Source organism: Pediculus humanus, genomic scaffold (genome assembly GCF_000006295.1).
Source record: "Pediculus humanus corporis 1103172108256 genomic scaffold, whole genome shotgun sequence".
Taxonomy (NCBI): Eukaryota; Metazoa; Arthropoda; class Insecta; order Psocodea; family Pediculidae; genus Pediculus; species Pediculus humanus.
This window is the reverse complement of record NW_002987825.1, coordinates 408,311-423,597: the sequence shown is the minus strand read 5'-3', so window position 1 is coordinate 423,597 and position 15,287 is coordinate 408,311. Positions and strand designations below refer to the sequence as shown.

General features: G+C 27.6%; 2 protein-coding genes across 2 annotated transcripts; both read left to right on the top strand.

Moving 5' to 3' along the window:
• Positions 1-277: 277 nt before the first annotated feature.
• On the top strand, positions 278-1,883 carry Phum_PHUM484770 (syntaxin-6, putative; the record flags this gene model as incomplete). The annotated part of the gene is made up of 5 exons (XM_002430430.1): positions 278-312; positions 423-617; positions 1,076-1,560; positions 1,637-1,673; positions 1,802-1,883. 5 exons carry the CDS (start codon positions 278-280, stop codon positions 1,881-1,883), a joined length of 834 nt encoding a protein of 277 aa, XP_002430475.1.
• Positions 1,884-2,958: 1,075 nt separating this feature from the next.
• Positions 2,959-5,338, top strand: Phum_PHUM484760 (Heat shock cognate 71 kDa protein, putative; the record flags this gene model as incomplete). Its single annotated transcript, XM_002430429.1, has 7 exons — positions 2,959-3,169; positions 3,244-3,500; positions 3,584-4,020; positions 4,104-4,315; positions 4,391-4,599; positions 4,679-4,953; positions 5,032-5,338. 7 exons carry the CDS (start codon positions 2,959-2,961, stop codon positions 5,336-5,338), a joined length of 1,908 nt encoding a protein of 635 aa, XP_002430474.1.
• Positions 5,339-15,287: the final 9,949 nt, after the last annotated feature.

Genomic DNA, 15,287 nt, shown 5'->3' with positions numbered 1-15,287 from the left:
AACCGTTAAGTAGATGGCAGAGTTTATGAACCGCAGCAAATAGAAATGCTAGAGTTGTTTTCGCTTTTGTTAAAGTTGGCACTATTGTAAACGTTTTAAAAAAAAATATCAATATTTTGAAAAGTGATTTCATCGAATACATGTTTTCATTTAAGATTATAGATTTTAGTTTTTTTTATTATTCAGTAGAGTGTAAATATATTTCATCCAGATGTTTTGTTCAACAAAAAAATTTTTATATGGGGTAAATTGGCCTCGAATATATTTTTAAACCGTCATGTCACTTGAAGATCCTTTTTTTGTAGTTAAAGAGTAAGTTTTTCTCTTTCTCTCTTTTTAATTTTGCATTTGCTGTCTCATCGTTTTTTACGCTTATAATTAATATTTCTCTATTATTTTATTCTTTTTTTTTTTGGTTCAAGTGAAGTAAATAAAGCTTTAAACAAAACCTGCAGCTTATATAGAAGGTGGTTAGAATTACAAGATGATAATGGTTCCAATAATCCTATCAGAGATGAATTGGATTGGACTTCAACTGAGTTGAGAAATGCATTAAGAAGCATCGAATGGGATTTAGAAGATTTAGAAGATACAATTAATATCCTTTTAATAAATTTGTACAAAAAAAAAAAAAATTTAAATTTTACTCGAGAAATATTTTTTTATTCGATTTTAGCATGTTAAAATATTTGATTTCGATATGAATGTGACATCCATTAGCGATATGGGTTGTTGTTCTAGTGTAGGCTTATTGTTAATAAAAATACTACAATTAGGTAATGTTTACCTTTAAATTGTTTGATAGTTTTATCTTGGGTGTTATAATTTAAACTGTTTGCAATATTTGACAAATATTGCATCATAAAAATATTTCAATTATTACCTTTGTTCGAGCGATTGCCTCCATGTAAGATTCTAGGTTATCGTTCGACATTTAACTTTATAATAATGTATTATTCTGTTGTCGAGTAAAAATGAATGAGAGAGAGAGAGAGAGAGAGAGGTATTGAATTGAAAGAATGAGTATGAGGAAGATAGAGAAAAAACAATAATTTTCATTAACGATAAAATCAAGCATTGTAGAAAAAAATCCGACAAAGTTTAAAACGGATAACAAAGAACTTTCGAATAGGAGGAGTTTTATTGAGGATACAAAAGAAGAAGTGAAAACTATGAAAGATAAAATGAACATAAACAGGAATACAGATCGAGACAAAACAGCAAGGCAACCACTTTTAGAAAATATATCATCTCCTCCTAGAATAATGTCGCACGGACCTACGAAATATTCGAAATTAGAAAATGAAATAGATAGTCCTAACAGGCAATTTTTAAACGATACTCTATCGCAACAGAACAGAATGTTCATGGAACAAGATGAACAACTTGAAATAATTGGAGATTCCGTTGGAACATTGAAAACCGTATCGAGACAAATCGGTAACGAATTGGACGAACAAGCCGTCATGCTCGACGATTTCGGTTACGATTTAGAAAACATGGATTCGAAATTAAATTCTACAATGTCGAAAATGTCAAAAGTTTTAAGATTATCAAGTGGTAAGGGAGGAGGAAGTCTTCTTACGATTTCTTATCAACCTTTTTAATTACAATCTCTCTCTCTCTCTCTTTCCAGATCGAAGGCAATGGATGGCCATCGGAATATTAGCCACGTTACTTTTCATCATAATCATATTATATTTTATATTATAATAAATATTATGTAAAAAAAATTTATGTAATTTTTATAACGTTTCATCTGTCGTCGTTTCCATAATTTTTTTTTAATTATCTTCTCCAGTAAAAAGAATAATGATAACGACGACGACGATGATGATGATGATAACACGTTACATATAATTTGTATTTTAATCAGTGCGTAAAAAGACATAATTGTTGTTAATAATAAAAAATTTGTAACATTATTTGACCTAATTTTTAACGTGAAAATGTAATATTAAAATTAATTATTATTATTCTTATTAAAAAAAATTAGGTCAAATTAATGTCGTCGTTAATGATAATGATAATAATTTGTTTTTTCTTTCTTTCTTTCTAATATAAAAATAATTACTGTAATTTACTTAATCTAGTCAAAAAAAAAAAAAAAAAAGGAAGAAAGGAAGAGGGAAAAAATTAAAAATATTATCTTGACAATTTAATAATAATATTAAGTAAAAAGCAATCAATAAATAAATTAATAAATCAATAAATAAATAAAACACAGCTTCATGATTATTTATGTAATTGTTTTTTTTTGCGGTAGAATTTAATTTTTTTTATAATTTTTTTATAATGTTAAATATAGGGTGAGTTTTTTTTTTTCCTATTTATAGTTTATCTCGAAAGAGGGTAAAAATAAAATAATGATAATGATAATGATGACGGTTTACGTTAAAAAATATTTTTTGTAAATGTACAAAAGTAAGTGAAAAAAAAAAAAAATTTTGTTCATGGAAAAAAAAATATCTTCCGTTCGACCGAAGATAATGATAAAAAATTCTGTCTGTCTGAACACAAATAATTAATTAAAATAAATTAGAATAAATAAATAAATAAATAAATTAATTAATTGTAGTAGCAACATTGTAATAATATTTTATCGTTTGTAGATTATTATTATTATTTTATTTTAAATATAATATACGATATCAAAGTTATTTAAAAAAATAAATAAATAAATTTATTATTATTGAATTTTTTTTTGTAAAATTATTTAAGTCGCGCGTGTGTAAAAAAAACGTGTAAATAATAATAATATTAAATTGATAAAAATGATAAAATCCACGACAAAATAATAATAATAAACATGGAGGATAAAAAATAAAAAAATTTAAAATTTAAAATTAATGAAATAGAAAAAAAATAAAAAAATTTATTTTGGTTTTAATTTTTTGATTAAAAAAAAAGGGGGGGACAGGGAAGGAGAGGAGAAAGGAAGAGAGGGGGAAAGGAAAAATGTCAAAAGTTAAAAAAATAGGTGTTGGAATTGATTTAGGTACGACGTATTCATGCGTTGGAGTTTTCAGAAGAGGAAAAGTTGAAATAATAGCCAACGATCAAGGGAATCGCGTCACTCCGAGTTACGTTGCATTTACCGAAAATGAAAGATTTGTTGGGGATCCAGCAAAAGCACAAATCGCAAGCAATCCTAAAAATACAATTTATGGTATATTTATTATTATTATTAATATTGTCTGCCACCATCATTGTTTATTTTGTAAAACTAAAATTTTTTTTTAGATGCGAAAAGGTTAATTGGTAGAACGTACAGTGATAAATGCATACAAAACGATTTGAAATTATGGACGTTTAACGTCGTTAACGATTGTGGTAAGCCTAAAATTGAAGTGACATATAAAAACGAAAAGAAAAGATTTTCACCGGAAGAAATATCATCAATGATACTTTTTAAAATGAAAGAAGTTGCAGAAACTTATTTAGGGCAACCCGTGAGGGATGCTGTCGTTACAGTACCTGCTTATTTTAACGATTCTCAGGTTTTTTTTGTTTAAATGGTATTATATGATGGTTCTTTACACTCCCACGCCGATTTTAAAGGCCTTTTTTTGGTTTCAAATAGAGGCAAGCTACAAAAGATGCTGGAACCATTGCTGGATTAAATATATTGCGAATAATTAACGAACCCACGGCTGCTGCTTTAGCTTACGGTTTGGATAAAAACGAAGGAGAGCAAAATGTTCTTATTTACGATTTGGGTGGTGGAACATTCGACGTTTCCGTATTGACCATAGATAAGGGTATATTTGAAGTTAGGGCAACATCGGGGGATACACATTTAGGTGGGGAAGATTTCGATGCACGACTCGTTAATTATTTTTCAAAAGAATTTTATAAGAAACATAATTTGGATATAACGAAAAATAAAAGGAGCATGAGAAGGTTACAAACGGCTTGCGAAAGAGCTAAAAGAACATTATCGGCCACGACACAAGCCGATATCGAAATCGATTCTTTGTTTGAAGGAATCGATTTTTATTCGACGATATCGAGAGCGAGGTTTGCGAGCAGAAAAAAAAACTATTTGAAGCAGAAGAAAATCCCCGCGGAATTATTATTTTTTTTTTTTTTGCGTTTTTTAGATTTGAAGAACTTAATTCTGATTATTTTAAAGGAACTCTTATACCTGTTGAAAAAGCTTTGGCCGATGCAAACATATCAAAATCAAAAATCCACGAAGTTGTTTTAGTTGGTGGATCTACGAGAATTCCAAAAATACAAAAAATTTTAAAAGATTTTTTTAACGGAAAAGAATTAAATCATAATATTAATCCAGATGAAGCCGTCGCTTACGGTGAATTCCTCTCTCTTTCTCTCTCTATCTCTCTCTCTCTCTCGTTTGAGACAATGTAAGAATAAATAATTTCAGGTGCCGCCATTCAAGCAGCCGTTTTAATCGGGGATTCGGCAAAAGAAGTTAAAAATATACTTTTATTAGATGTATCTCCTTTATCAACCGGTATAGAAACCGCAGGGGGCGTCATGTCGATTCTAATACCACGAAACACGACCATACCTTGTTCTTACACTCAATTGTTTTCAACATTTTCGGATAATCAAACGTCCGTGAACATACAGGTACGATATGGATTAAATTTTTTATTTGTTTAGTTTGTAAGAATTTGTAAGAACCTTCTTTCCCCCCCCCCTCGTAAAGGTTTACGAAGGTGAAAGACCCATGACGAAAGACAATCACCTATTGGGAAATTTCGAATTGAGTGGAATACCACAGGCACCGAGAGGAGTACCACAAATAGAAGTCACATTCGACATAGACGCGAATGGAATACTAAGCGTGAAAGCACAAGAAATAACGACGGGAAAAGAAAGTCGAATAGTTATAAACAAAGATAAGGGAAGATTATCAAAAACGGAAATAGATAAAATGATTGCGGAATCGGAAAAATTTAAAGATGAAGATGATAAAAACAGGTATGGAAAATTACGAAAGAGAAAATTCTGAGAATTTTGAGTAGCAAAAAAAATTTTCTTTTTTTTTCTGTTTTGAAGGCAAAAAGTTTTAGCGAGAAATTCATTCGAATCATATTGTTTGGATTTATTGGGAAACGTGACGCATTTACCGGAAAAAGATGCGACAAAAGTACAAAAAGAAGCGAGCGACGGTTTAAAATGGCTTGAAAATAATCGGATGGCGACAAAAAAAGAAATCGAAGAAAGGAGATCGTCGGTTGAAAAAATATGCACTCCGATAATAGAAAATTTTTTCAAAGTAAATCGTGTGAGACACGAAAGGTTACCGAGTTCATCGAGAGGTTGTTTCAATGAAGATTTCAACACGTGTTTTTTAAAAGAATAAAATTTTCTAGTGTCATACCTTTCCATGTGTAGTGTTGTACCTTTCCTTTCCTTTCCCAATCCTTTCCTTTCTTTTTCTTTCATTTCCTTTCCTTTCCTTTCCTTTCCTTTCCTTTCCCTTCCGTTCCTTTCCTTTCCCAATCCTTTCCTTTCCTTTTCGTTTCTTTTCTTTCCTTTTCTTTTCTTTGGTTTGATTTGATTTGGTTTGCTTTCCTTTTCTTTTTTTTCCTTTTTTTTCCTTTTCTTTCCTTTCCTTTCCCAATCCTTTTTTTAATCCTTCGTCTCCCATTTCTCCCCTTTTATAAATAAAATATCAAAACGTATAAAAAAAAATGATGGGAAATGATCATAATAATGATAAAACTAACACGTATAGAAAAAAAATGTTTGTTTCCGGAAAAACCGGAAATGATCGTCACGATGATAATGATAAAGAAATTGGATTTTTAAAATTTTGAATTAAATAAATGGGAGGATTTTTTTTTTGGGTAGAATTGAAAGAGAGAGAGAGAGAGGGGGGGGGTTCGTGAGAATTTTAAATAGGGAAAAAACTTTAATTCTGATAATAATAATAATGATAATAATGATAGGGGGAAAAATTTTTTCTTATTTTATTCTTTACACAACATTTCAATTACATCCAACGTCGTAAATATAATTCGCAAACGGAATAAAAATATTTTTAAATAAAAAAAAAGAAGAGGAAAAATTTGAAAACTTTTTTTTTTTTTGGTTTTTGTTTTTAAAAAAAATTGAAAAGTTCCAAAAAAAGAAAAAGGTTGCGTCGAGAATATTGAAAAAAAAAGAAAAGAAAAGAAAAAGAAAAAAGTTCAAAACATCAAAAGATATTTTTACTTTTTAAAAAAAAAAAAAAACAAATTTTTCTATGTAAATTATCACTTTTGTGAAAATTTTTTTTTTTTTTTTCAAAGCACATAAAAAAAAAAAGTTTTGCAAATGGATAAACTAAAAAAATAAGAAAAGAAAGAAAGAGAGAAAGGGGGGGAGAGAGAGAGAAAAAAAAATTTTCTACATGAGAAAATTTTTTTGTATCAAAAAGAAAAAAAAAAAAGATTGGCAATTTTCTATCTTTTCGTATTAATTTTAAAATTTCATGAATTCCCCCTCCTTTTTTCCTCTTCCCTCCCCCCCCCCTCCCTCCAACAGAAAAAAAATAAAATAAAAAACAGACGTTTTTTTTTTTCTTGTTGGAATTTAAACAAAAGAAAGAAATTTAAAGAAAGCCAAAAAAAAAAGAAAACCCCTCCAAAACTTCTTACTACAAAAAAAAAAAAAAAAAAAAAAAATTAAGTGGCAATAAATTGAAGTATTGTAGTGTAAAATTAATGAAAGGAAAGAAAGAAAGAAAAAAAAAAAAGAAAAAAATTTTTTTATGGTTGGAAAAAAAAAAAGAAGAAGACAATAAAACGTTTTGAAATTTTTATTAAGTGAAAATATTACAATGAGACTTTAGTTAATGTGATCGCGCGCGAGAGAGAGAGAGAAAGTGTGTGGAAGGAGGGGGGGTTTGTCGGTGAGAAAAAAAGAAAGAGGGTGTGATAATAATAAAAAAGTTTCCTGTATGCGGTCCTGATTTAAAAAAAAAAATTATACGTGTGTTGTCGTGTTTATGTAGATGTATCTGGAAAAATTTTTTTTCGTGACGAATAATAATTTTTCGGAATATTTGTAAATAAGGAAAAAAGGCGCGAAACGGAAATGAATGAAAAAATTAAAACCGGAAGACAATAAAAAAATATTTGTGTCTTTTAATAAACGTTTGTTTGTTTGTCGGATTATCCTCCTGACACCGCAAAAATTTTTCTTTTTTGTCCCTCCCTCTCTCTCTTCTTTCTCTCTCTTTCTTTTTCTTCCTTTCTTCTGTCCTTTTCTCTCTCTCTCTTTTTTCTGTCCCTTTCTCTTTCTCTCTCTCTCTTTCTTCTTCAGTATCCCTTTCTTCTTTTGTTCCCCTCTCTTTCTCTCTCTCTTTCTTCCTTTCTCTCTTCTTCTGACTTTTTACTTTCTCTTTCTTTTTTTCTGTCCCCTTTCTTGCTTGTTTTGTCCCCCCTCTTTCTCTCTCTCTCGCTCTCAGTCTCTCCTATTGCACTTTTCCGTAACTTTTGACCTTTTTAATTAATTAATTTTAAAAAATTTTGTTTTTAAAAACAATGAGTATTTGTTTAAAACGTTTCACAGGTTTAGGGAGACATTTTTTTTTTCGGTTATCAAAAGTTGGCAGAAGTGACATATATAAAAACCTTAAGAAACGAATCAGAAATGACTTTTTTTTTTCTATAGCCGAACGTCAGAAATACAAAACAATCCGTTTAAGGTACCGAAGGTTGAACTCATGTTTCGTATCCCCATCATCATTATTATCATTATCATCATCATCATCGCATAAATAAAATTTTTTACCACGTCGTAATTGAAAAGTTTTTAAAAATTTAAAAAAAAAAAAAAAAAGAAAAAAAAAGCTTTTAAAATTTTTGTGTTCTTAAAAAAAAAAAAAAAAAACGTGTCAAAAAATTTTTATTTTATGTTTTTATAAATTCAATAATAATAATAATAATAATAATAAAGTTTTCACTTGTCGAATCAATCAATAAAAAAAAAGAAAAATTTAAAACGTTTTTATTATAATTTTATTTTACTCGTTTCCCGACGTAAAAAAAAAAAAACGACAAATATTTTCATAATTTAAACCCTGTTTGTTTTCTTTTTTTTTATAAAATAATTCATAAACAAACAAACAAACCAACAAACAGTCGTGCCAACATTCACATTATGAACGTATTTTTTTAAAGTATATAAAATCGGTTTAATTTTATGTGAATAATCGTTATTACAATTACGAAAAAAATTATTATTATTATTATTATTATTATTATTATTATTATTATTATTATTATTATTATTATTACATCAAAGATGTAAAGATTTTTATTATTATAATTCGGGAATTAAACGGGATAAAACGGTAATTTTTTTTTTCAGGATGACGACGACGACGACGATGATAAATATTATTTATTCAATTCTGCTCCTGATGCTGCTGCACAATTACTTTTATTTATTCTTTTTCTTTTTCTTCTCTCATCTTCTGCTTTTCCAGAAAATTTTTTTTTTCTCTCATTTTAAACAGTAAATTGATTTTTATTTTTTCGTCGTCGTCGTCGTCGTTTGTCGTCATCGTGTCGTCGACGTCGACAGCAAACGTCATCATCACGACGAATCGTTTTAATAATATTTAAATGTTGTCGTTTAAAATTTTCTTTTTTTTTTTTATCGTTTCTTTTTTACTTATTACGGTTTTATTTATTTTTATTTTTATAAAGTTGTCAACACTGAATTAAAATAATGATAATAATAATGTAAATAAAATTACGAAGAAGGATAGAATAGAAAAAAAAAAAAAACCGTTATAAGGGAAACTTTATGCAGTTTTGTTAAAAAAAAAAAAAATGGGATTTTAAGTCTGTGGGATCTTTATCGTAACCATGGCAACGCTGTGCTGTGTGTGTGTTTTCCCGAGGTCAACGTACTTTTCCAAGGCCAAACGTATTTTATTATTCTTTTTCTCTTTTTATCCTTTTAGCTTAATAATAATTTTCACTCTTTCTCTCTCTCTCTCTCTTTCGTTGTCCATTCGTTTTTCTTCTCCATTTTTTTTTCTTTCTCGAAATTTTTCCTTTTCGCTCTCTGCCCCCCCCCCCCACGTGTCTTTCTTTTTCTACTTTTTTTGTGAATGGGTACATTTTTCGGTTCTTTTCCTTCCCCCCCAACCGCCGAATCCATTCTTCGTTTTTTCCTTCCTTCCTTCCTCTATCATCCCATTACCTCATCCACGTTTTTCTTCTTTTTCCGAATTTTTCCTGATTTCATCTTCGAATTTAAAATAATCTCTATGGAAAATCCAACCTCGAGTGAAAATTTCATGCAAGTGCAACAACGAATTTCGTATTTTTGTTTTTGTAAAGTTGGTATAAATATTCCCTAATATTATTTTTAATAATAATAAGATAAGAGAGGGCGGTGGTGTTTCATGGTTGACAAGCCATTATGTCATATCGTTTTATTTAATTAATTTTATTAGTTTTTTTTAAGAGTTTATTTATAAATTATATATCAAAAGTTTTGTAATTTAGTCTAGTTTACAGTAATATATTTAGTTTTTTAAATTATTTAGTAATAACTATATTATTTCAAGTTTAAATTTACAAATAATTCATCGATTCCATGTGACAAAAGAAAGCGTGGGCAATGAAAAACCTTAGAAGATATCTTAGTACATATGAGTTAAACAGATAAGTACCTCATTTTAAGACTTAAATTTTTCTTGGAAAAACGTGAGGCTAACAAAGAAATTGAACACATAACCAAAAAATTTTTTTAAATTTCTTTTTGTTTAATTATAAGTAATTTGATTAATTATTCTTTTATCTTATTTAACAAAATAAGAATTTAAACATAGTTTAATAATAATAATTTAGGTTGATACTTGATTTTTTCAGGGTGAAATTTCTATACCCTCATGATCAAGTGTAACTTGTGATTGTGTGTTGTTTTAGCTTTGTCTTAAGCTAACTTATTTCATTGTAACATAGTTTATTAATAGTAGCTTAGTATAACTTAATACCTTTTTTAAATCTGAATCAAATTTGGAAAAAACTAGTAGCCTTTATATTAAGTGATATTGGTGTGGAAGGATACAACAGATTTCTGTTTAACCAGACTTCATTTAATAAATTTTTACATCTCTTGAGATGATTATAAGTTAAATATCTTTGTCATATTAAAGTATAGTAATTATGGTAAAGTATGGTATGGTATGAGGTAGTTTAATAAAAATACTCATTATTTATTGATTTAATGTAATGTTTAGCTGGATATAACATCTCTGTACTCCTGTGTTAATCTACTGATTGTTTTAATACAGAATAGTTTGTCATATATTTTATGTTAATCTTCTTTTTAATCAACAATAACACTGGGAAAGATCAACTTTTTCTATATTACTTAATAATAGTGCAAAATTGTAATTTGTATATTGTGTGCCTACAGTAAAGTGTAGTCTGTGTAATTTATTTTATCCTTAAATTAGTTTGTTTTGTTACTGCTTAGTTTATAATCTTGATAGTGTAATATTGCCTGCAAATTTGATTCAAAATCAATTAATTAAGTTATAAATAAGTAACCTTTTAGTACTTGATTCTAATGTAAAAAGCATTATACATTTGTGGGAGCACAACTTAAACAAACTTTATATACCTTAAGTTGAAGCTTCTAGCTGCATATTTTAGCTGAGTAGTCTAGCTAAACATCTTTTTCATGCTAATTAAAAATAGGGATAGTTTAACAAAATAGTTTAATAAAAATATTTGGAGGTAATACCTGATTTAATTTATCAATTGGGTTTTCTGTACTTGTATTGTCTAATAACTAATGTGTTTATTGCATAATATTTAACCTTTTAATAAATTGTTTCTGCCTTATTACAGCATATTTTACATGATTTACAGCAAATTGACTTTTACAAGAATAAGAGATATAAGAGATAAGTTTAATCAAAAATTTTATAATAGTAAACTCTAAGTACTAAATTAGAACAGGTTTTATGGAAAAGGTAAATGGATTAATAAATTTAAAAAGGTAAAAAGAGTAAAATGAGAGCAAGACAAAGTAAGAACCAGAACAAATCTGATGATGGACTCAAGAAGACCTTCAACAATTGATGTGGTGCTATTTTTACTCCCAAAAATTTAGTTTAGGTTCCAAAAGTGAAACCTTTAATCTGGAGACAAAGAAACCGTAATATGATAATAATTGAGGGGGGGAAGAAAGTTTTTCACGGTTTTAATTTTTTTAAATATTCAAGTAAGAAAAAAAATAAGTTAAATTACTCTCATGGAAAAAAACAAAATGGCTCCATATCCTCATCCTCCTCCTCCATTTTTTGGGCCTAATAAATGACCTCCAAAAAAAAAAAATTTTTTTCGTAAAAAAAATAAAAATTCACGTCACGTATTAGGGAACAACACCGTAAATTTAAGGTTTATGTAGAAAATGTTTTTCTTTCACGTTAAGAACCCGGAAAATTTTATTTTTTTTTTTAGGGAAAAAGGGTAAATTTTTAGAGGTAAAGGGCAAAAATAAAAGGGGAGGTTAAAGGGAGAGTCGAAAGTCGAATGCAAAACGTGTTTTTTTTTTTTTTTGCAAATATTAACTGTCGAACCATAAATCATGTAAAGAGGTGGAATTTTTATGGCATTTGGGTTTGAACAAGTTTAGTAAAATAAAAGTAAAAAAAAAAAAAAATTATTTCTTTCTCTCTCTCTCTCTCTTACTCTTTCTTTTATATCTATCTCTCTTTTTCTCTCTCTTTATTATTATTTTTCTATTCGTATTTATTCGACTGTATGTGTGCGTTGTGGGTGTGTGTGCGTTTGCCAGGAAATGGTTTTTTACTAAGTTTAATTTTTGAATAATGTGTATGCTTTCCCATTTTTTATTTTTGTAATTTAAAAAAAAAAAGGCGCGAATTTCGGAGGGTGTTTAAAAATCAGGTTTGCCAACAAAAGGTAACTTGCCAAATTTTTACCTATTGGAATCAATTTAACGTAATTTTAAAAAAGCTTTCCTACTTTATTAAGTATATATTTTGTCATTTTTTTCTTTTAACATCTCTCTCTCTCTCTCTCTCTCTCTCTTTCATTTTACCTTCTCTTTCTCTCTCTTTTATTTTTTCTTTTTCTTTCTCACTCTTTTCCCATCTTTCTCTCATTTTCACTTTCTCTTTTAGTTTTTTTTCTTTTTTTTTTTGAATAACTTTGCTTGGGTTTGTTGTTTTTCTCCCTTTCTCTCTCTCTCTCTCTTCCCTTTATTATTTTTTCTTGTTCGTTGTAAACTTAATTCAGGTCGCAGCATTAACATAATTTTATCGAAAAAAAAAAAAAAAACAAAAAAAACAAAAAAAAAAAGAAAAATTTTTGTTTAACTCTAATTTAAATATGAATTTTTTTTTACGCGAGTTTACTTTGTTCGACGTATAATTTTCAGGTACGCTTTTTTTTTTTTTTTTTGGAAAATAAATATGGACGACCGACTAGGAAGAGAAAAAGGCGATGAGGGGGGGAATATTAAAATAATTTGCATTAAATTTTAATAAATTAAAAGGAAAAAAGGAAGGAAAAATAAAACGGGTAAATTTTATTCAACGGAAAAAAGGTAAAATGGCAATTCGTGACCTTATAAACAAAAAAAAAAAAGATTTTTTATTTATTTATTTATTGTTTGGTTTTTTTTTTATAGTAAAGGTCACTTAATGAAAGAAAATATTAATAAATTTGTGCGTGCGTGTGCGTATGTGCGCGTCGGTCATTTGTTAAACGTTATCACTTTGTATAAAAAAAAAATTTTTTAATTTGTTGTTGTCGTCACGCATTTTCACGCACGCGGGTTTTATCGAAGAGACTTTTAAATTGACCACAAAAAGCTGTTTGAAATTTGTTTGTTGAAAACTTTCTTCAAAAACCTCAAATAAATGTTTCGAAATTTTAAAAGTTTCCATGGAATTTTCCAGATTAAACTTTTTAAAGAAAGAAAGAAAGAATGAAAGAATGAGAGAAAGAAAGAAAAAGGAGGAATGAATGAAAAGGAGAGTGCGGGAGGAGGGAAATTGAAAAAGTGCGAAGTTGGTCATCGTCACCGTCACCGCCACCACCACTACCACCACCATAATCATCATCATCATCAATTATTTATTTATTTATTACGTCACATCCGGGATAATAATTTACAAAAAAAAAAAAAAAAAAAGGTTTGTGGTAAATAAATCAGTTAACACAAAAGTAATTTTTTTTTTTTTTAGTAAATTATTGTTAAAAAGATAAAAGATAATTTTTATAGTCTATAATTTATAGTTTAAAAGATCATTGAAAAATTAATAATGATATAAATTATTATTATTATTAACATCGTTATCATTATCATTATCATTATTATTATTATAAATGTATTTACGGTCGTTTTTTTTTTTTTTATATACGAGTTTATTAAATAAATCGTCGGTTTTTTTTTTTTTTTTTATTAACTCGAATGGATTTATTTGTAAAAATTTTTACCGGGAACGTTTTTTTTTGATTTGAGGGGAGGGGGAAGGAGGGGAGGAAGGGAGGAAGAAGAATTCCGAAGGAATTTAAAAAACAAAAAACAAAAAGTATATATAACGATGAATTTAACGTCAACAGGTGTTTATTTAAATTATCGTGTTTTGATTGATTGATTAATATTAACTATTAAGTAATAATTTAAACGAAATAGTTTTCATTAATAATGATAATAATAATAATTTTCCCGTTTGAAACTTTTCCCGAAACTTTTTTTTTTTTGCCGTGACGGGGACGACGACGACGATGTTGACGTCGGTAAATTTAATTTTTTTTTTTCGCTTTCCCAAGTGGTAAAAACCTTTTTTCAATTTGAAATTTTTTTTTTTTTTTTGCAATGAGTTATTTCGAAATTTGGGGAAAATTTTTCCTTTTTTTTTTTTTCCTTTTTTTCCTTTTTTCCTTTTTTAGCCCGAATCGTTTATCTCTTGAGAATTGAATGAAAAAGTAAATTGTTCTGGTTAGAAAAAAAAAAAAAAAATTATTTCGTGACTTTTTCGTAATGATTTGTCTGGAATGATTTTATTTGGCGCCGATCGGCTATTTAACTTTTACAAACAATTTGGCTAAAGTAAATTTTTTGTTTCTTTTTTTTTAATTCTGGAAAATTTGTTGAAGAAGCAGAAAGCAGAAGGTTTTTTTTTTTTTTTTTTTTTTTTTTTATTAAAACGGAAATGGGAATTAAAAGGAAGAAACCCTTTTTGTTTATTCTTTTAAAAACTAATAAAAAATTCAAAAAAAAAAAAATTTTTTTTTCTTTTTTTTTTTACTCGTTGTTGGAAAGGTGAAAATTATGTTTGTTTGTTTGTTTGCTTGCTTGTTTGTTTATCACTTTAATAATTTGTTGTTTGTCTTAAATCGTTAAAAAAGGACTTTAAATTAATTAAAATTTCAAAAAATAAACGAAATAATGAAAGCGGTGATTGTGACGTTAATTTAAAATATTTAAAATTTCCCGCCTTTTTTTTACTTAGAAAGATGTAAACCGGAAACGATTGTATTCAATATTAACCGTTATTAATTATTAATTTATTATTTGATTTTTTTTAAAACAAAATTCTGCGTTAAAATGGCTTTGAAAATTTAAAAAAAAAAAAAAGAAAATTATTTTGATTAATTTTGATGGATTGATTTTATTAATTAATTTATTTTTTCGTATCGTTTTAATCGTCTCTTCTTTCTCTCTTCCCTTTTCTGTCTCTCTTTATATCGCTCTCACTCTCGCACTTTCTCTTTTCCCGTCCTTTCCCGAAAAATAAAAACGTAAATAAAATTAATATTCGGCTCACGATTTTTAAAATTAATAATTAAAAAATTTTAAAAAGTCACTGATTTGATTCTTTTTTTTTTAATATCACGTGACTGCGAACTACTGTAATCGGTTAGTCAAAATAGTAACTTTCAGTTCAGAAGAAAAATAAATAATAAACGACGATATTTACAAAGGTATGTAAATAATCAATTCGAATTTGATTTAAAAAAAAAAAAAAAATTTTTTTCTTACAACCGTCGGATTTATTATTATTATTATTATTATCATATTTTTACGTAAAAATAGGGAAAAAAAATTTTTTTTTTGTGATTTTGAAACAAATGGAGCCATTAAAAACAGAAATGAAGAAAAATCACAAAAAATGAAAAATTTATCTTTTTTTTCTTTTTTTGCCAAGAGAGGAAAAAAAATTTTTTTTTTTGAATTTTTTCTTTTTTTTTATTCCACTCCCCCGCCCCTGCACCTCCGAAAAAAAAACACAAAAAATCACGGTTTGAAATAAAAAGAAA